This window comes from Camelina sativa, chromosome 17 (genome assembly GCF_030686135.1).
Source record: "Camelina sativa cultivar CO46 ecotype springtype chromosome 17, ASM3068613v1".
NCBI lineage: Eukaryota > Viridiplantae > Streptophyta > Magnoliopsida > Brassicales > Brassicaceae > Camelina > Camelina sativa.
In genome coordinates this window covers 39632969-39652946 of record NC_141896.1, presented here as the reverse complement: position 1 = coordinate 39652946, position 19978 = coordinate 39632969, and the positions used below count along the sequence as shown (strand labels likewise).

At 37.5% G+C, this 19978-nt stretch overlaps 5 protein-coding genes across 8 annotated transcripts; 1 reads left to right on the top strand and 4 right to left on the bottom strand.

Moving 5' to 3' along the window:
• Nucleotides 1–84: 84 nt before the first annotated feature.
• Nucleotides 85–2026, bottom strand: LOC104758828 (protein MET1, chloroplastic). Its single transcript, XM_087494464.1, has 7 exons — nucleotides 1307–2026; nucleotides 1109–1215; nucleotides 920–1014; nucleotides 741–817; nucleotides 544–664; nucleotides 417–476; nucleotides 85–320 (listed from the first exon to the last, which is right to left on the bottom strand). The coding sequence occupies exons 1-7, from the start codon at nucleotides 1720–1722 to the stop codon at nucleotides 180–182; spliced, it is 1017 nt and encodes a 338-aa protein (XP_087350590.1). The 5' UTR covers nucleotides 1723–2026; the 3' UTR covers nucleotides 85–179.
• A 723-nt stretch (nucleotides 2027–2749) lies between these two features.
• Nucleotides 2750–4190, bottom strand: LOC104778411 (uncharacterized). Its single transcript, XM_010502853.3, has 3 exons — nucleotides 3572–4190; nucleotides 3212–3464; nucleotides 2750–3084 (listed from the first exon to the last, which is right to left on the bottom strand). Exons 1-3 carry the CDS (start codon nucleotides 3621–3623, stop codon nucleotides 3027–3029), a joined length of 363 nt encoding a protein of 120 aa, XP_010501155.2. The 5' UTR covers nucleotides 3624–4190; the 3' UTR covers nucleotides 2750–3026.
• A 440-nt stretch (nucleotides 4191–4630) lies between these two features.
• On the bottom strand, nucleotides 4631–6285 carry LOC104758826 (KIN17-like protein). Its single transcript, XM_087494462.1, has one exon. It carries the CDS (start codon nucleotides 5970–5972, stop codon nucleotides 4725–4727), a length of 1248 nt encoding a protein of 415 aa, XP_087350588.1. The 5' UTR covers nucleotides 5973–6285; the 3' UTR covers nucleotides 4631–4724.
• A 2557-nt stretch (nucleotides 6286–8842) lies between these two features.
• Nucleotides 8843–15069, bottom strand: LOC104758824 (uncharacterized). 4 transcript variants are annotated; one of them, XR_015586415.1, is made up of 12 exons: nucleotides 14845–15069; nucleotides 14228–14732; nucleotides 13925–14079; nucleotides 13573–13813; nucleotides 12742–13476; nucleotides 12372–12629; nucleotides 11817–12059; nucleotides 11596–11664; nucleotides 11279–11380; nucleotides 10753–10830; nucleotides 9771–10646; nucleotides 8843–9684 (listed from the first exon to the last, which is right to left on the bottom strand). XR_015586415.1 is itself a non-coding variant. In XM_087494460.1 (12 exons), exons 5-8 carry the CDS (start codon nucleotides 12861–12863, stop codon nucleotides 12024–12026), a joined length of 321 nt encoding a protein of 106 aa, XP_087350586.1. In that variant the 5' UTR covers nucleotides 12864–13476; nucleotides 13573–13813; nucleotides 13925–14079; nucleotides 14228–14732; nucleotides 14845–15069; the 3' UTR covers nucleotides 10404–10646; nucleotides 10753–10830; nucleotides 11279–11380; nucleotides 11596–11664; nucleotides 11817–12023. The 4 variants fall into 4 exon arrangements, 2 of the variants coding, with proteins under 2 accessions (XP_087350586.1, XP_087350587.1); XM_087494460.1 differs by lacking the exon at nucleotides 8843–9684 and having other exon boundaries at nucleotides 10404–10646; nucleotides 12372–12413; nucleotides 12509–12629; XM_087494461.1 differs by lacking the exon at nucleotides 8843–9684 and having other exon boundaries at nucleotides 10404–10646; nucleotides 12372–12395; nucleotides 12509–12629.
• A 582-nt stretch (nucleotides 15070–15651) lies between these two features.
• Nucleotides 15652–17712, top strand: LOC104760035 (uncharacterized). Its single transcript, XM_010482886.2, has one exon. The coding sequence runs from the start codon at nucleotides 15652–15654 to the stop codon at nucleotides 17710–17712; it is 2061 nt and encodes a 686-aa protein (XP_010481188.2).
• Nucleotides 17713–19978: the final 2266 nt, after the last annotated feature.

Here is a 19978-nt window from a genome sequence, read left to right as displayed (position 1 = left end):
GATGATGTTTTGGTCATTTCATATGAAGAGGTATAAATTGGCTGAAACGGTTAAAGAATCTTACAAGTAAAAAAAAAGAACACCTTTAGATCAAATAAAATTTTGAATCAATCTCTGTATAGCCAAGAAGAGTAGCGAATCTATGAACAGATCACATCAAAAGACAAACTTTAGGAGAACTATTTCTTGTTAAAGCCAAACAAGGACTTGATCGCGTTTATGGCACTCTCGTTGATGAAAGATTCATCGAATTGCTTCAGGAGTGGATCGAAATCCTTCGACTTCCTGACATTTTCTAGATCTGGATCGGATCTGATTCTCTGCAAACAAAACAAATTTCACAGCTTCAACAAACAACACCATCTCTCTCACTCTTTCAACTGAAACATCACAATTCACAACTTCTAGGACTTTACCTTAAAATCTTCATATCCCGACTTCAATGCTTCTTCCAGAGCCGAGAGGCCAGCTTGAACCTATCAAAATAACTCTATGAACTCTGCAACTCAAACTGCAATATCTGGAAGTTTGTAAGCTTCTTACCTGATTAAGCTTTGAGTAGCAACAAGCAACATTGTAACTTGCAACTGATGATTCTTCTGGTGTTGGTTTAGAACCTAACACTGACTCAAACCTCTCCAATGCTTCCTCATATTTACCATTCCTACATCAATCACACACATGTCAAATGCTCACTTTCCGGTTCCTACAAACCTTCGGTGACTCACTGTAAGACTTACTTGGAAAATTGTAGCCCTTCACGAAGATCCTTCTCCCGTTGAGCTTTCAGTTCTTTCTTCCGCAAATAGTTTTGCATCTACAGTTTTAAATCCCAAACCCAAAGCTCACTCACACAAGCCAAAATTTTTTATCACTTTTGTTGTCCCACAAACAATACTTTTAAACAAGAAGAGCTCACCTGAATTTCCCTCAATCTACTGCTAATGAATCCTGCGTTCCTCTCAGCTCTTATTATTTCCTTCTCTGTTAACTCACCAGAATCATCCACTTTACCTGCAAGAGAAGAACATGGACAACACAAAGTGTGATTGAACATACCTAAACCCAAAATTAAGTCAAAACACAAAACAGAGAAATTTCAACAAACCATTTCTTTTCTCCATTTGCATAAGCAACGGACCAATTCTCTGACGGATTGTGTACATTGTCCTACCATACTCAGCTGCAGGCCAAATCTCTGTCCCAAACACTGCACTGCACTCTCAATTTTTCAAAGCTCAAGTCAAAAAAAATTTCAGCCTCTCAAAGCTAATCCCATTGGAACAAGGAGGGAGAAAGAACAAACCTTGTGGCAATAACCCTATCACCAACTGTGAATTTTCCGGTTTTGTCAGCTGATCCACCGGGCAAGATAGCGTCAATGTAAGTCCCACCATCTCTTCCTTTCCTGAATTTCAAACCATAAGGCTGCTCCACTTCAATTTCATATGTTTCGTACTTCTCTTCTTCTCCTTCTCCTTCTCCTCCATCTCCTGCTTCAGTTTTCGCCGTAGACTCTGTCTCCGACGCCTTCAAAGCCAAATTCCGGCGTTTGACCACATGGGTATTGCATAAGGAAGTCGAATTGTTTGAAAGGAAGAGACTTTTGGCGGAAATGAAACTGGAATGAGTGATCAAACTAGGGTTTTGCTTGGTTTGCTGGGTTCTTGGCAGTGAAGGTGAAGAATACAGAGATGGATAACTGCTCGGAGCTAAAGACATGGTGAGATTCTTTTTTTTTTTCTCTATCGGTTCGAGCTCAGACACAATCAAGAGCCAGAGAAGACAGATGATGATTACTTGGGTTTTGTTGTCAGTTGGAAGACCCGATTATATGACGTTGGTTGGTTCTTCTTCTCAAAAACTTCAAAGTTTCGGATTACAAGTTTGCATGATTTTAGTGGCTATGCTTCAGTCTTGGTGTTTCGCCACGTGTCATTTTGTAATGGTACGATTGGTTTGATCCTTTTTCTTCTCCATAAATTCGCATCTCCCTTCACTTGGATTCGTTTATTACAAAACAATTGAGTTTTGACTCTAAACAATGACCAATTCTGCAACAAGACAAGACAACACGGACAGAAGTGGCAACGTTCAGAGGAAGTGTCATTGACTATCTAAAAAAACAATCTTTCTGGAGAAACAGAGGAGACTCTAGTCTCATGATTCTTTTCTTGGCTGCAAACAATAACTCAGGAAAGATACTGAGAGATCCAAATCAAGAATGTCTCACCTATGAGTTTTTTGTCTAACAGATTGAGCGGCGAGTTTTGCAACATATGAGTTATAGTTAGGAGTTATAGTTCTCGGGTGTTGTTACAAACTCCCTTCAAGAACCTACTTGTGGACCACAAATATATTCACATTCTGTATGGAATTTAATGAGCTTTTGGTGGCCTAGAAGAAACCGAAACAGATGTTCCACAGTCTAAGCCTTGAGATATACTCTGCAATACTAGTACTAGACCTATCAAACTTGTTGTTTATCATCCAATTGCAAAGTTATGAGTAGGAGACTTGGATATAAAAAATGCTAACATACCACCAGCGACATCTATGCACAAATTCTTATAATGAACGTACAAATAAGGGCAGTGTGTAAGACAACAAGCCGCAGTTTTCTCTCAGATTGAAGCAAGTTGTAACTTAGACATTGATCCAACATAGTGATGTCAGATTCATTTGAACTAAACCACAGAACGAGATATCGATGCACATAGCGATTGTTAAATTTACTTGCTCCACAATATGAATGAGAAAGAACTTTATTAAATGATTGAAGAAACAAATGAAGTTAAAGAACCTATACTTTAAACACTTCTACAGAATAAGAAGAAAAAGAATGCTTCCGTCCGTGTTAAATCAGGAATCATCATATGGCTTCAACCGCACAAACTTAAGATTGGCTTCAGAACACAAATGCAGATTCTATATGTACCTCCATGTATATGAAATTTTAATGCTGAAGCCACCAACTTTGTCTTTTTTTTTGCCTTAGATCTCCCAGTTAAACTAAAGTAGAGGGATCACAGGATTACACAAACACAGGTTTTTCCCCGATCAGAATCAATATCATCTTCTTCACTGCAAGAAAATGAAATAATCACATCATTATTCCAAAATCAATCAAACTCTCCATAAAACATGTACATAAAGAGTCCTTATGACCAAACTAAGCTTTGTCTCTAAATTCTCAAGAAAGGAGACTAACCTAGGTTCGAATTCTCGAATCTCAGCAAGTTCCTTCCCTATAACATCCACCCATTGCACCTTCTTCTTCTCCTTCTTCCCAGCTTCTGTTGAATTTGAATCCTTTCTAAGACTACTTTTCAGAGTGAGAGTGGTGACACCACCAATTTGACCTTCGTCTTCCTTTGCATTTACTTCTTCTCTAGCCTCATCATTCCTATGACCATCCACATGATTAACAGCCTCTTCATGATCATCATCATCGTCATTAGTAGCTGAAACCAACAAAGTTTTCAACTTCAGCGAACTTGCCACGTATAAGTGAGATAATGAGAGGGATACAGAAACAGATAAAAAGGAGCACTTGAATAAATAATCTTACAGAGCAAAACAGTCATCAAAACATGTATTGAGTCTTTGAAACAGTTGATCATCAAATGGAGAATTGCTTTACACCTCTCTGTCTCGATTTATCCCATTTGGTATACCCAGATGGAACAAAGCTACAAACTTTGAACTAGTTTGGTTTCTGGATTAGAAGAAAGACAAACCCCAGAGAAAAGGGTTTCCTCAGAATAAAAAAGTATTACAAAATCCTCTTAAAAGAGAATCAAAGAAGCATAGATTGAGGTAACGGAGAAAGACCAAAGGCAATGGTAATGAAAAAGTAGAGATTCCCTTTTGAGAGAACAAATCAGCGATGAAAAAAGTACGATCCAAGAGGGAATGAATATTAAAAAGGTTGATACTTTTCTGATTTGAGAGGGACAACAACGAACCTAAAGAGAGAAAGAGAGAGAGACTATGAATTTAAAAACCCTCGATTTCCCTGAGAATAAGAAATTAGATGAAGAACAAATTGATCAGAGTCTTGGACTTGTAGACTCTCGTAGTGTTGTTATTATTCTTCCCTTTTTTTCTCTCTCTCTCTCTGATTAATATATTTGGGAATTCAGGATTTTGACAAAACAAGTCAAGAACTAAACCCAAAACTTTATTATATTACACAGTAGACCAACCAGGAAAAAGAAAAAGGTTTGCTTTTTCAGTGCTTCCTAAAGGTTTGCTTTTTTTAAAAGACTTGTGGTGCCAATTCTTAGTTACCGCTTTCAACATTCAAGTTTCGATAATTTTGTTCATTGCAGTCTCCATTGAAAATTTATGAACTTGAATAGGTAAAAACTAAAAATTACAGAGGTAAAATCGTACTAATAGAGAAACTCAGACCTTTTATATGATTTGACTAAAATGTTTTTCACATATAATAAGAGTACAGAATAACTTGTTAAGGATGATGATGCATTTGGCATGGACGAAGGGAACAGAGAACAAGAAGAGAATGGAAGCATGGATGAACAGTAGACCAATGACCAACCCAGATATTCCAGTCAATAACATAACATGTGTGAAAAGGAATCATCAGTCATGAGGCTATCTATCATGGATCATAATGCTTCACTTGCAGATTTTTTAAAAAGGTTCCACCAGAAATACAAGGCATCGCAAACACACAATATGGTCTAAAGATATAATAACTAAGCAAGTTTGCATATGTCCTCGTAGTCAATGGACTTGATGACTCTTCCATCATAGACACCTTTCTCAATCTGCACTTTAGCACAGAACTTCTCAGTATCCAAACCCAACAACCTTGCATTCGAACCACGGTATGCACCATTCACTATCTTCACTGTCCCACCTATCTGCGGAATCACCGTCTCTAGCTCCTCCTGATCAACTCTCAGCACATGCTTAGAATCAAGCATTTCGATCTCCCCAACATACTTATCAATCACTTTCTTCACAACACCTTTTTGCTTGTAGTACCCTTTCTTAGCCAAAGCCTTACTCATCACCTTCACAATAACCCCTTCGAACAACCAGTAGTCTTTACGATTCATCCTCTCCTTCTTATTCTCTTCCTCTTTCATCAAATCATCCAAAGCTGATCTCTTCTCCTTCTCGCTCCTTCCCGAGTCCCCGCTTCTCTTCCTCTTCCCAACCTTGTCATACTCTTCATCCTCAAACACGATCTTCGAGCTCTCCACTCTCTCTTTACCCGTAACAACCTGTTTAACCCCTCCACCAAGAGCAAACCCAACCTTAACCCCACTCTTAAACTTCAATTCTTCATCTTTCTTCTTCTTCTTCTCATCATCATCATCAACATCATTATCCTCAACAACTTCTTTACCACTGCTCTCACCTTCACTACCACCACCAGCAGCATTCAATTTCTCAGCAGCTCTCTCAATCTGCCTCTGAATCTCCCTCTCTTGTTTCTCCTCCTCAGCTAAATCACTCTTAACTCTCTTATTCTTCAACCTCTCCTTAAACATAGTCTCTGAGTCTCTATCAATATAAGTAATAAACCAACCTTTAGGAGTCTCTTCAACCTTACACTTACCCGTCTTCCCAAGATACTTGATGAACTCAGTCAACGTCGCCCACTCCGTCGAATTCATATGAACGTGATGCCTATCGTTGATATACTCGTTGTAAACCACAGTGGCGGCGATACGAGAGAAACGGTGGCTCCGCCGCATCAGATCGAGAAACGTCTGCTCGAATTCCTCCGAGTAGCCATCGACGACGCGAGTCGGGTTCTGGCCAAAGACTTGCATCTGCCTCTGGTGAGATTCGCTCATGCAATGACACTTGAATCCGTTCTCGTCTCGGCATTGTTTCTGACACATTTGACAGTACCATCGAAGCTTTTGGAGACCTTTGGCTTTGATTCGATTCGCAATCGCCTTTGGGGTTAGGAAATCGTTCTTACCCATCGATTCGAACAAAAAATTACGGTCTTTTGGGGAATTAAAATCTAGGGTTTTTTTAGGTAACGCAACTGATCAAATCAGATCAGGAGAGCAGAGATCTGACTTCTTCAATCGGAAAGGATTGAACAAGGTTCGCGAGAAAAATCGAGTCTTTGAGATGAGTTTTTTTTTTCTTGATGATTGAAGTTGAAGGAGACGGCGATAAGCGAAACTCATATCAAATAAAGTTTATCCTGAATAAGGCCCATTAATTAAAGCCCATATAACACTTGATTTGTAAGATATTTTAATGCACAACTTAAGATCAGATATTATTTGAATGCATAATGAACAAGATCACAAGAATAATAGTACAAGATTACTCTCATTATTTTTCTTTCTAAAAATAATCCCCATTAGTTAGCAAGCTGGTTTAATGCAATTGGTATGTATAAAATACTCGATTGTTTTCGAGAATTTGTTAAAAATGCCCCTTTTGATATACCCCTTTTCAAAAATACCCTCTTTTCTCGCCATTTTTATTTATGCCCTCTTTTAATTTTTAATAACCATTTTACCCTTAGATGAAAATTATTTTATTCAATAAAAAGAAAAACAAAATTTTCCCGCCAAAAAATTTCCGACATATTTTCCCGCCAAAAATTTTTCAAAAAAATTTCCCGCCAAAAATTTTTTTGTCAAAAAACTTTTGATAAAAAATTTCGAAAAAAAAAATTTCCCCGCCAAAATTTTTCCCGCCAAAAAAAATTTACAAGGTTTTTAAAAGGTTTTGTAAGGTTTCTACCTTATAAAAACCTTATAAACATCTTGTAAAGGCTTTTACAAGATTTTTTAAAGAGTTTTAAAAGGTTTTTTAAACAACTTGTAAACGTTTTACAAGATTTTTAAAAGGTTTTTAAAAGGTTTTAAAAGGTTTTTAAAAGGTTTTCAAATGGTTTTTAAAAGGATTTTTAAAAGGTTTTTAAACACCTTCTAAACCCTTTTACAATGTTTTTAAAAACCTTGTAAAAGTTTTTATAAAATTTTTAAAAGGTTTTTAAACACCTTTTAAATGCTTTTAAAAAGTTTTTAAAAGCGTTTACAAGGTGTTTAAAAACCTTTTAAAGCATTTACAAGCTTTTTAAAAGCGTTTACAATGTGTTTAAAAACCTTTTAAAAACCTTGTAAACGCTTTTAAAAGTTTTTTAAAAGCATTTACAAGATTTTTAAAAGGTATAAATTTCAATATTTTTGGCGGGAAAATTTTTCGATTTTGGCGGGAAAATTTTTTTTTTGGCGGGAAAAAATAATTTTTTCGGGAAAAATTTTCGATTTTGGTGGGAAAAAAAATTTTGGCGGGAAATTTTTTTGGCGGGAAAATATTTTCGATTTTGATGACTGTACATTCTTGCTGTCACTCAAAAAGGGTAATTTGGTCATTTTGTATATAAAGAGGGGTAGTTTTAAAAATGGTCAACATGAAGAGGTATTTTTAAAAAGAGATATGGAAAAAGGGGTATTTTTGAAAATGCCCATTGTTTTCGATGGGTTTGTGTATTTCATTTGAATTTTTTTATAGGAAAAAGGTCCACAGCATTTTAATTCGCCGTCTAATGGCATATTTTACAGTTTACGATTCACCAAAAACCACGTATTAGTTTTTAAAAGACTTGCTGCCTAAAAAAGTAAATTTCAAACAAACAAATACCATACAATATCATATGTCAAGAAACATATCAATACTTTATGTGCCGGCTTAGGACATGTGCGGGAGGTGCGACCGCACCGGGTCCAAGGGTCCAAAAAAAAGTTTTACATGTAATTTTTTTTTTTGAAAAAAATAGTATATGTTCAAGAGTTTTTTAGAAAGTAGCACAGGGTCTATGTAAGGTTTGAGCATATTTCTTACATATTAGTCAAATCTTTTCTCATTTTCCATTGAGAAATATTATTATTTCCAATATGTATAATGGTGTTCTTATCTATTAATCTAGATATTTTTGGAAAAAGATCGAACTACCAAATCTAGGTTGAACTGATTTTATATCGGATTAACATCGAATGATTGTGAATTTCCGATTCCAGATTAAAGAACAATGAGTAAATGAACTAGTTCATATCTTTTACTGTATACTAGTCACTTTCTGATGTGAGATATTACTAAAAAAGTAAAAAGTAAAAACTAATGAAATTGTCTTTGTTTAACTAAAATATATATATTTTTTTAAAGATGATTACAGCTGAAATTAGTTCGTCGTCCCTTCGTATTAAGCCATGTTTATAGGGAGATCAGATGGGGTGTTCATAGGCATTTTAAAAATGAAAATAATTGAATAGTGGACTTAAGATCAGGCTCATTGATTTTATTCTAGAACTGTTTTTGGGCCTGATCTTGTGTGACGTGTCTCTCTCGGATTGGAAAGAATTAATTAAATAAAATGTTTGTCTTGTTTAATTAATTAAGTAATATGTTTGTTTAAAAAAAAAAAAATTATTTACAATGTTTTTTTTGTTTCATAAAAATATGGCATTGTATTTTGAATTTTAGTAAAAGTTTTATAAGTTTGCAATTAAAATGTTATTTTATAAATTTTTATAATTGTAATATGTTTAAGAATATTAATAAACATTATATTATTAAATAGTATTAAACATTCTTAAATTATTTATTAAACATTAATCTATGTATTTATTTAACATTCTTAAATTTCTATAAGAATATTATATTATTAAATCTTAAGATCTTACACATGTTCTCCCAATAACTAACTTCTTAACAAAAGTTCTTAACTACTGATCTTACATTATTTTTATAATATTTATACTCTAAGAACACCCTAAACTGATCTCTCTATAAACATGTCAGAAAATACAAAATAGACTTGAAGGAGATCGTTTGTTCAAAAAAAACAAAGACTTGAAGGAGATCTGGTCTTATTGAATAGTATATACTTTAGTTGACTCAAATAAATGTTTATTGAAAGAAACCACAGGCCGTGATTATACTAAAAGAATAGTAAGAAATTTCCAACTGTCGTAATATTTTAGTATGCTTCAGATTTTGAAATTATTAAAAGCCATGTTATTGAATTTGATATTTTAGAGAATTTGCTGGGATTTTAATATTTCAGGATTTTGAGAGATTTGAGTGTAATATTGGGAGATTTTGATATTTTGACAGAATTTTTGAAATTAGGGTTTTAGGATTTGGTGAGATTTGATAATTAAATTTTTGGTGATTTTAGAATATAAAAAGGAAAGAAAAGAATCACATTTGGGTGATCAGAAATACATGTGATCGGATATGCAATACGTACGTAGACATTGTACGTAGACATTGTACATGGTGATCAGAAATCACATTTTACCTAAACTTCACTCATACTTTGGTTAACTTAAGAAGAAGAAAAAATAGACATTGTAGTAAAAAGGAGACAAAGCATTTCTCAAGAACCAAACCCTGAGTCTCAAGAAACCTAGTCAGAGGTTGTTGCACCGCTTGAGAGAACAATGCCGGTATAAGACAAACCGCGTAGGAACCAGCTACCTTAGAGATGTCAGGATCTTGTCCGATTGAAACCAAGAGTTTGTCCATGTAAAACCAGAGAACCGATATGAGTAGACAAATAGGTACGTACGAAGCTATTGCAGAGTAAGTATAAGTTCCAAGTTTAGCGTATTGTCTTGCTCCATAAGCTTGACCACATAGAATTTTAAGTGCACCCACCAAACCATACTGCAGAAAAAAAAAAAGATTTCAAGGCTTTGAGATTAGATCGGATCTTTGAAACAGAGGAGGATAGATAACTACTAACTAGTTACCATGATGCTGAAGCCGGAGACGTTTGCGAAAGAAGTGGCTAGAGCGACACCGGAGAGCTGGAGTTCGCCGCGGTGGCCAGCGACCATGACTGACATCGAAATCAGCTAAAACACAATTTCTAATTCTAAGAACTTGATGCAACAAAATATTTGTTTTCTGCAGGAAATGATCAACATCAGAAACAATCTATACTTGTAAATACTAGCTAAATAAGTAAACAAAAAAAGATGTCTAAGGACATCCTTTTAACACGCTAATGAACATCAACAAAGTATACTTCTAAATGATAGCTAAATCAATGAACATATAATTATCCAAGTACATTGTTACCAATCCTAAATCAATGTAGAACTCCAGAATGAACTAAACATAGATCAAAAGAGAGAGAGAGAGAGAGAGAGAGAGAGAGAGAAAGATATGTACCTTGAGGTTGGGTTAGTAATTGGCTGGGGAAACTTTAAAAAGGCATTGAGCTTCTTTTCAACAGACTCAATCTCAGTTACTAAGCTATCGAAATTCCAGTTAGGCTTGTTGGAATCAAATCTATGATTAAAATTTAAATTGGTGAAAGAAGTAAAGAAGATTGATAAAGAAGAAGAGAATCGTCGGAGAGGTAGAAGAAGAGGAAGGAAGGAAGAAGAAAGAGACTCTTGTGTATTAAAAGTTTTGGTTATGTTTGGTTAGCCCATAAGTGTTAATGGGTCTTTTGAATATTACAAAACCATGAAGGGAGTAGTATATATATCTAATGTAAGGTGTATGCTCAAATCAATGAAAAAGTGGTTTAAGCTTTTGAGAGTGATAAGCGGCTAAACCTAATAAATGAACATGGTATCAGAGCTACGTCGATCTTGGGGTCTTGAAATCTGAAGCTCCTGCACAAAGAATCGTGGTTATAATGCCAGGCAAGAAGATTGAGAAGATGATGTATTGTAGGATATGCAACAAACACAATCACTATGAAGAAGATTGTTATCTTACACAAAGGTATGATTCTCGTTTCACCTTCAAGCAATTTAGACCAAGGAAAGGCTGTTTTGCTTGTGGAAAAACAGGGCACTTTGCGAAAGAATGTAGAAGCAAACCGAAACAAGTTAAGCAAACACAACAAAAGTCAGAAGATGGAAAATGTCTGTTCAATGCTGCGCATGTTGTAGAACAAACAAGCAGTGATGAAACGTGGCTGATAGACAGTGGTGCAACCAACCATATGACCAAAGAGGAAAAATTATTCACTACAATTGACAGATCTGTTCAAGTGCCCATCAGAATTGGAAATGGTGCTAGGCTGATGACTACAGGAAAAGGGAACATAGAAGTAATGACCAAGAAGGGAGTAAGAGTTATCAAGGATGTTTTTCTTGTTCCAGAGATAGATAAAAACTTGTTGAGTGTTCCACAGATGACAAGAAATGGCTATCAGGTTTTGTTTGTTGATAACAAATGCATCATTCACAATGAACGAGGGGATAAGATTGCTGAAGTAGAGATGGTAAGAAATGCTTACCTGTTGCGTATGCAGTTAGCAGAAGAAAGTGTAAGAATGGCCAAAGCAGAAAACTTGTCTGAGTTGTGGCACAAAAGACTTGGACACTCAGGATTCCACAACCTGCAGATGTTGCAAACAATTGAGATGGTGAAAGGACTCCCTAAGTTTAAAGTAAGCCATGAAGTGTGTGAAGCATGTGTGAAAGGGAAGCAATGCAGAGAAGAATTCCCAAAAGTTTCAGAATCCAAGAGTAAGGATATCTTGGAACTGATCCACACTGATATATGTGGACCTATGCAAACACCATCGTGTAGTGGGAGTGTGTATATTCTTACCTTCACAGATGATTACTCGCACATGTTGTGGGTGTATTTTCTGAAAATGAAGTCAGAGACGTTTGCCACCTTCAAGAAATTTAAAAGCTTGGTTGAGAAACAAACAGGAAAAAGAATCAAGAAAATCAGGTTAGATAGAGGAGGTGAGTTTAAGTCTGAACAGTTCTCAAGGTTTTTGGAAGAAAATGGGATAGAAAGACAGTTCACGGTGGCATACTCACCTCAGCAGAATGGAGTTGCTGAGCGTAGAAACAGAACTCTACTGGACATGGCAAGAAGTATGTTAAAGGATAAGAGAATGCCAGACAAATTCTGGGCAGAAGCTATCTTCACAGCCACTTACCTCCAAAACAGACTTCCCACCAAAGCATTGAATCAAAAAACACCTTTGGAGGTCTGGTGTGGACACAAACCATCAATAGGACACCTCAAGATATTCGGGTGCATATGTCATGTTTTGATTCCTGCAGCACGAAGAAGGAAGTTGGATGATAGGTCAGAAAAGGCAGTATTTATGGGCTATAGTACTGTAAGCAAAGGCTACCGAGTTTATTTACTAAACACACAAAGGATTGAGGTGTCAAGAGACGTTGTTTTTGAAGAACATAAAAGTTGGAATTGGGAGACTCAGGAGGTGGTTGAGAATCAAACTGAGATTCCCCAAAGTGATGCAAGATTTTCTGAAAGACCTTGTAATGAAATGCAACAAGGAAATGATGCATGTCCAACAACTAGATCAAACACCAGAGATGAAAGACAACAAGTCAGCCCCATACCTTTTCAATTAAGCGAAAGTGAATCTGCAGCAGGTAGTTCATCTCGACAAATTCATAAAGTCAAAAAGTTAAGTGAAATATATCATGAAGTGGAAAGACAAGAGGGTGAAGCAAACCAAGTGGAAGAGGCTTGTTACCTCACTTGGGTGGAACCAGCCACTTTTGAAGAGGCTATAAACTTCAATGAATGGAGGGGGGCAATGGGTGATGAAATTTACATCATAAATAAGAATGAGACTTGGGAATTGGTAAGGAGACCTGCTGACAAGAAAGTTATAGCTGTGAAATGGATATATAAAGTGAAAACAGATGAGTGTGGTGAAATCCAAAAGCTAAAGGCAAGGTTAGTGGCTAGAGGGTTTACTCAAACCTATGGAGAAGATTATGGTGAGACTTTTGCTCCTGTCTCCAGACATGACACAATTCAAACAGTGATTGCCCTAGCTGCTCAAAATAAATGGAATCTACATCAAATGGATGTAAAATCAGCATTTCTAAATGGAGAAATTACAGAGGAAGTTTATGTGGAGCAACCACCTGGTTTTGAAGTAGAGGGAGCAGAGAATATGGTCTATAAACTCAAGAAAGCACTATACGGATAGCTTGGTACAACAAAACTGACTCTTACTTCATGTCTCAGGGGTGCAAGAGAAGTGACTGTGATGCAGCTATGTATACTCTAGAATGCAAGGGTGAGATTATGGTGATCAGCCTATATGTCGATGATCTAATCATCACTGGAAGTGAAGAGAATATGATTAGTGAATTCAAAGAAAATCTGAAAAAGAACTTTGAGATGATTGACCTAGGAAGGCTGAGATACTTTCTTGGATTTGAGATATCCTATACAGAAGAAGGAATCTTTTTGAGTCAAAGAAAGTATGCTCAACAACTCCTAGAAAAAATTGGAATGGGAGAATGCAACAGTGTGAGTACTCCACTTATGCCATCTGGTAAAAGAGAAGAAGAAAGTGAGGAACTTACAAATCCAAGGATATATCGGAGTATGATAGGAGGGTTGTTGTATCTGGCTGCAACCAGACCGGATCTTGCGTTTGCAGCATCTTATCTATCCAGAAGTCTTGCTAAGCCAAGGGAAATTGACCTGCAAGAGGCAAAGAGAGTGTTAAGGTATGTGAAAGGAACCATCGATTATGGACTAAACTTTCAGGGATCAAGGCAAGTGGAGCTTGTTGGATACTCTGATTCAGACTGGGCAGGTTGCAAGGAGGATATGCGAAGTACTAGTGGAATGTGCTTCACGTTGGGTAGCGCAATGTTTACGTGGCAAACTCAAAAACAAGATACAATCGCTCAGTCCACAGCTGAAGCTGAATATATGGCATTAAGCTCTGCAACAAATCATGCTGTTTGGTTGAAGCTTTTGCTCGGTGAATTAAAGGTTAACACCTCCAAGAGTGTCCCAATCTATTGTGATAACACTTCCGCCATAGCAATTGGGAGAAATCCAGTCCAACACAAAAGAACCAAGCATATTCAGATTCGTTATCATGTGGTTCGTGAAGCTGAGAAAGAAGGAGTGATTAACTTACGGTATTGTAGCGGTGAAGAACAAACGGCTGACATCCTCACAAAGCCTCTCGGAACAAAAAGATTTGAAGAACTCCGATTGAAACTTGGAGTGATACAAAATCCAAAGGCTTACACAGAAAGAGAATCTGCACTAGCCTCACATGCAGAACAAAATCTGGGATCAAAGAAGACAGATCAATTTAAGGAAGGTGAAACGCAACAAAGGGAAAACAAGATCAAGGCTAAATCTGAGAGTGGCACAACTTCGATGAATATGAAACAGCAAGAAGAAATTAAGGTGATGAGGGAGAAAGAAAACATACCGGTGAGCTACGCTGATGTCGTGAAGAGAGTTTCTAAAACTCAAAATGGAATCAATCGGAAAAATCAAGAAGAGATAAAGGTTAAATTTCTTAATTCTAATTTGGAGATTAATCATAAGATTTGAGAGGGAGTGTTGGAATCAAATCTATGATTAATATTTAAATTGGTGAAAGAAGTGAAGAAGATTGATAAAGAAGAAGAAGAGAATCGTCGGAGAGGTAGAAGAAGAGGAAGGAAGGAAGAAGAAAGAGACTCTTGTGTATTAAAAGTTTTGGCCTTTTATGTTTGGTTAGCCCATAAGTGTTAATGGGTCTTTTGAATGTTACAAAACCATGAAGGGAGTAGTATATATATCTAATGTAAGGTGTATGCTCAAATCAATGAAAAAGTGGTTTAAGCTTTTGAGAGTGATAAGCGGCTAAACCTAATAAATGAACAAGGCTCAGTATCAATACTAATCCCATCAACGTTTCTTGGACAAGGAGGAATCATTCAATGTTTTTTCTGCGAACCCAAGAAAAAATTAAGCAAAATTCAAACAAAATCTCAGTAAAAATCACAAAAACTTTGCCAATAATAAGAAATTCGAAGGAACCCATTAAAGAAGAGAGCTTACCCAGCGAAGGAACCCCATTATAGATATGATATGATGGGTGAGTGATATTGAGAACAAGGAGTTGTTTTTCCCAGCGAATTGAGATCTGCTAGGATTGATTCCTGCAGAAGATGAACTCGTTTACACAATTTTTTTTAGGATTTTTCAAGAGTAAAGAGAAAAGAGAGGAGAGAGAGAGAGTTGCACAAATATTTTGTTTGGTAGATCGAACAAGATTTTTTTTAAACAAATATTCTGAAGTTTCACCTTTGAAGGTGTGATTTTGGAAGACATATTTTTGAACTAAAAATGTTTGCAAAATCTCCTAGAATCACATTCAATAGGTTTTTTTCAAAAAAATTATGATTTTTTGAATAACAGTAGATTTAAAGTGAGATTTATAAATGATTGATTGAATAACAAGAGATTGTAAATGATTTTTATAAATCTCACATTCAATAACAATAGATTTCAGATGATTTTTAAAAATCAACAATTAAATAACAGGGGATTTAAGAATATCCCAAAATCTCCTAAAATATCAAATTCAATACACCCCTAAAGAGTTGCCAAGAACATTTTCCAAAGTACGATTTATATAATCGTGTTTAGTTTATTGATGCAAGCCTGGAACTAGTTTTGTTCTAACTACAGCTGGATTAAGAAAGTGAAAAAAAAAAGACTTGAGTAAGTCAGACTTAATAACGGAACTAGTCTGCGCAAGATCTTATATAACGACAAATATAGAAGCAGAAAAAATTATGAACTGAAACCTTTATTTACATATAATCTTTCATTTGCTTCTTTCTTCATTCCAAAGAAACCCATATGGAACCACCTCGTTATTATTCTAGAGCTAAACCCCAATGTCGTCTGTCGGATCCAGCTCAGCCGCACAAGCTTTGTCGACGGCGACGGCGATCTGATGGTCCACTTTCTAACTGCTATACGTGCAAAGGCAAGCATACAGAGGGTAGAAAGTACTATTACTATTGTGCTACTTGCAATTTAGAGTTCCACAGAGGTTGTCACCTCTATCCGCCAGAGATAAGACACCCTTTTCACCCCTCTCACCCTCTCACCCTCATCTCCTTACCACCTGATTTTAATATTTCTAAAAAAGTACCCCCCAATTTCTGGGACGGCTCCTCAAGGGCTTCAGAAGGATCGATACACGAAGTTGATGTTGACTCTGAAGACGGTGGCCATGATCATGATGACGACAACAATTTGAATGAGGATGATGTTATTATTGCTAATGATAGTAATGGTGATGGCGATGGTGACGGTGATGGTAATGATTATATTGATGGTGGCAATGATGGTGATGACGATGATGATTATGATTTTGGACCTGATCGTTATACTCGTGTTGCTGGATATTATAGTCATAATTATGATTATCACTGTAATGCTGCCTATGTTTCTTTGTCTGGCGGAAATGATGACCGCAAATGCAAATGTTGTCAAGATCCTTTAAAAGAGGTGCATTATCATTGTTCTATCTGCAAGTTCAATCTTAACATGAGTTGCTCGTTGAGACCACCACCTCCAACTATCTCACACTTGAAAAGTCATGAGCACACCTTCACCCTCTTCCCTATACGACTCCCTTCGCCATGTGATGCTTGTGCCTTGTCTTTAAGCGACACCAAAGATCTCATCTACGCTTGTCTCCCTTGCAGCCACATGGTCCACAGATCATGTATCTATTTACCTCGTGTCATTCAGATTACCCGACACCGACACCGTCTCTCCCTCACTTCCTCCGTTCAACCTGGTGATTTCCCTTGCGGAGTTTGTCGCCAAACCGTCAACATCAACTACGGGCAATACGCTTGTAACAAGGGATGCAACTATGCTGTCCATTCGAAATGTGCAACGAGGGAAGATGTGTGGGATGGAAAAGATCTTGAAGGAGTGCCTGAAGAACCCGATGAAGATATCGAGCCATTTGTGAGGATTGATGAAGAGACGATTAAACATTTCAGTCATGAGCATCATCTGAAGCTTCATGAAATGAATACCATTTACGAGAAAGATAAGCTTTGTGAGGCATGTACTATGCCAATTATAATCTCTCAGAGATTTTATGGATGTATGGAGTGTGATTTTGTTCTCGACGAATCATGTGCATCTCTTCCTCTCAAAGTATACCATCCACTACATAAACACAAACTTACCCTCCGCCCCTTCCCTACTCATGAGTTCTCCAAGATCGTGGATAATATTTCTGCCAAAGGTATATTCGAATGTGGTGGTTGCCACCGACTAGGTTGTGGGTTCATGTACAGATGCAGTGAAAAAAATTGTGGATTTCGACTAGATGTCAGGTGCGCCTCCCTTCCAGATCCTTTAAGTCATGGTTGTCATCCACATGATCTATTCTTCAACTTGACCAAAGGTAATTGCATGGGGTGTGGTTCTGATAAGTGTTCATCCTTTTTCCTAGAATGTATTAAATGCAACACTTTTTTGGGTATAAAATGTGCCTCTTTGCCGTGTGAGGCACACTACAAACACGATAGGCATCCACTCACTCTCTGCTACGGTGAAGAAGATAAAACAAGTGGCCAATACTGGTGTGAGATATGTGAATCAGAATTAGATCCAAAAACATGGTTTTTTACATGTGACTGTTGTAGGATCACTCTCCATGTCGACTGTTTAATGGGGAAAGATATGTACATGAAGCTTCCATACATCTTCAAAATTGGTCATCGTCTTCGTGAAGTTGAAATTGCTCGCAATGATGGTAACTCTCGGCTGTTTTGCACTAAATGTAAACGTCATTGTATGCAGACTTTACTATACGAGAGGATAGGTAGATACCAAAGTTATTGTACTCTTAAATGTTTAGGAGATCGGCTTATGCTAGAATTCTTTTAAGATGACGATGGATGATACGAAGTCTGAGTATGAAATGAGCCACTGAAAAAGCATTTCATTTTCGTGTATTTTCATATGTTTTAGAATTTAATCGAAGCCTTTTGGTTTCTCGGTTATGTTCAAGTTTTTGTTTACTAATACAATAAAATAGAACTATTCCACAAATAAAATAAGATTGCATAAGTTTTCATAACTGAGGACTCGCTGAAAAAGTTAAACCTTCGATCTTTGCTGATACTAACGAGTTTTTTGATCAAACCAGCCACATAGAAGGAAATTAAGGTAGCTTTTGTTTATGATGCATGCCGAAACACTCCGGATCATGATGGTATGACGGCTTTGTTTTACCAAAAGACGTGGGGTACAACCGTACAATTAAAGCTGATTTAGTCTTGTTGGTAAATTCTTTCTTAGATGAAGATTTTTTTTATAAATCTTATATAATAAGAGAAGGTTTTTCTCAACTTCTGCTTTTTTTTTTTTTTTTTTTTGACCTCAAAAACTCCATAATTTTATTAAGCCGGTTCAACAAGGTTAGCCTCGTGAGCTAACCAATTCGGAACCTGCGGACTTACATGGGAAAAAGCAAAACCACGTACTCGAGCAGCTTTTGCAAAGCTGTCGGCACGGACGTTACACAGTCTAGATATGTATCTAACAGAAAAAGAAGAAAACCTCCTTTGGTAGGATCGAAGAAGATCAAGTTCTGAAGCAAAAGCCGGCCAGTCCTTGGATTCATCTAAAACACTAAGGAGTTCCTGACAGTCTGTTTCAAAGTGCATCGACAAATGTCCCAGAGATAAAGCACATTCCATGGCCCAACCTAATGCCTCCAGTTCCGCATGAAGGGGTGATAATACCCGCGGAATTGCCTTCAGACCCCAGATAGGCCGGTCTTTTTCAAAAAGGCCAAAAGCAATACCCGACATCAAGTCCTCTCTTGTCCATGAACCATCCACCTTACAAGTTAAAACACTATGGTCGAGAGTTGTAGCCATCAGTGGGGGTTGTTGAGACGACGCATCACGCACGGGATCCATCTCCTCCATCTGTTGGGCAAGCTTCCATACCTGCGATTCTGATATCGCAATACGCAATGTATCTGTTGGGAGAACATCTTTATTATTAAATACCTTGTCATTTCTCGCTTTCCAGATATACCAAGCAATCCAAGGGAAACAGAGTAGTTGTTCATCTTCCGTCCCCATCTCCTTTGCACGCCAAAACAGGAAATCAAGGTTTGTGAAGAGAACTTGGCACGGAAAGGCACCCGGACCTGTAGGTATACCCGAAAGGGCCCAAACTTGGCCAGCAGGAGGACATTCAAACAAGACATGATTGATAGACTCCTCCTCAGCCCCACATCGTGCACATGAACGATCCGTTCCGCAATGTCGATCAGCAAGGCGGCTAGAAGTGAGGACACATCCAGATAAAGCCTGCCACAAAAAATGTTTAATCTTCCTGGTTGTGTGCAGCTTCCACACATGCTTTTTAAGGCCTGTTGTACTCGGTTCCAACAACTCAGGTTCGCCCTGTTTCTTTTGAACCTCCACCAGGTATCCCGACTTGACAGAATACTGACCAGACTTTGTGTGGACCCATACATAATTATCTACTTCAAAGCACCTACTAGGTTTGAGTCCTAGGATTAGAGGTACGTCCGACGGATCAAACAAAGCTTCAATCGTCTCTACCTTCCACGCTTTAGTTTCAAAGTCGATGAGGTGGTTAACATACAGATGGGGGTCTTGTATTAAGCGGATATCCTTGGCTTTAGCTGGCCGTGCCGGTATAGTCGGGATCCAGTTATCCCCCCACACTTTTATATTGAAACCAGAGCGAACATTTTTCCTCAGCCCACCCGAGAGTAGCTCCTTGGCTGCCATCATACTTTTCCACCCGAAGGACGGGGAATTGGCTGTTTTGGCGTCGAGGGGATTCGAGTATCTAAAATATCTACCTTTCAGCACTCTACTAAGGAGGGAATCCGGAAAGCGAAGTAAACGCCAAATCTGTTTTGCTAGCAGAGCTAAATTAAAAGCTTTAAGGTCTCGGAACCCCAGTCCCCCTTTTGACTGCGGGATACATATCTTGTTCCAGGCAATCCAATGCAAACCACGGTTGTTTCCTTTCGTGCTCCACCAAAATTTCGAGATAGCTCCACGCAGCTTGTTGAGGATATTATTCGGTAAGAGGAAACAGGACATGACGTAGGTCGGAAGGGCTTGTGCAACTGACTTGACCATCACCTCACGGCCACCCT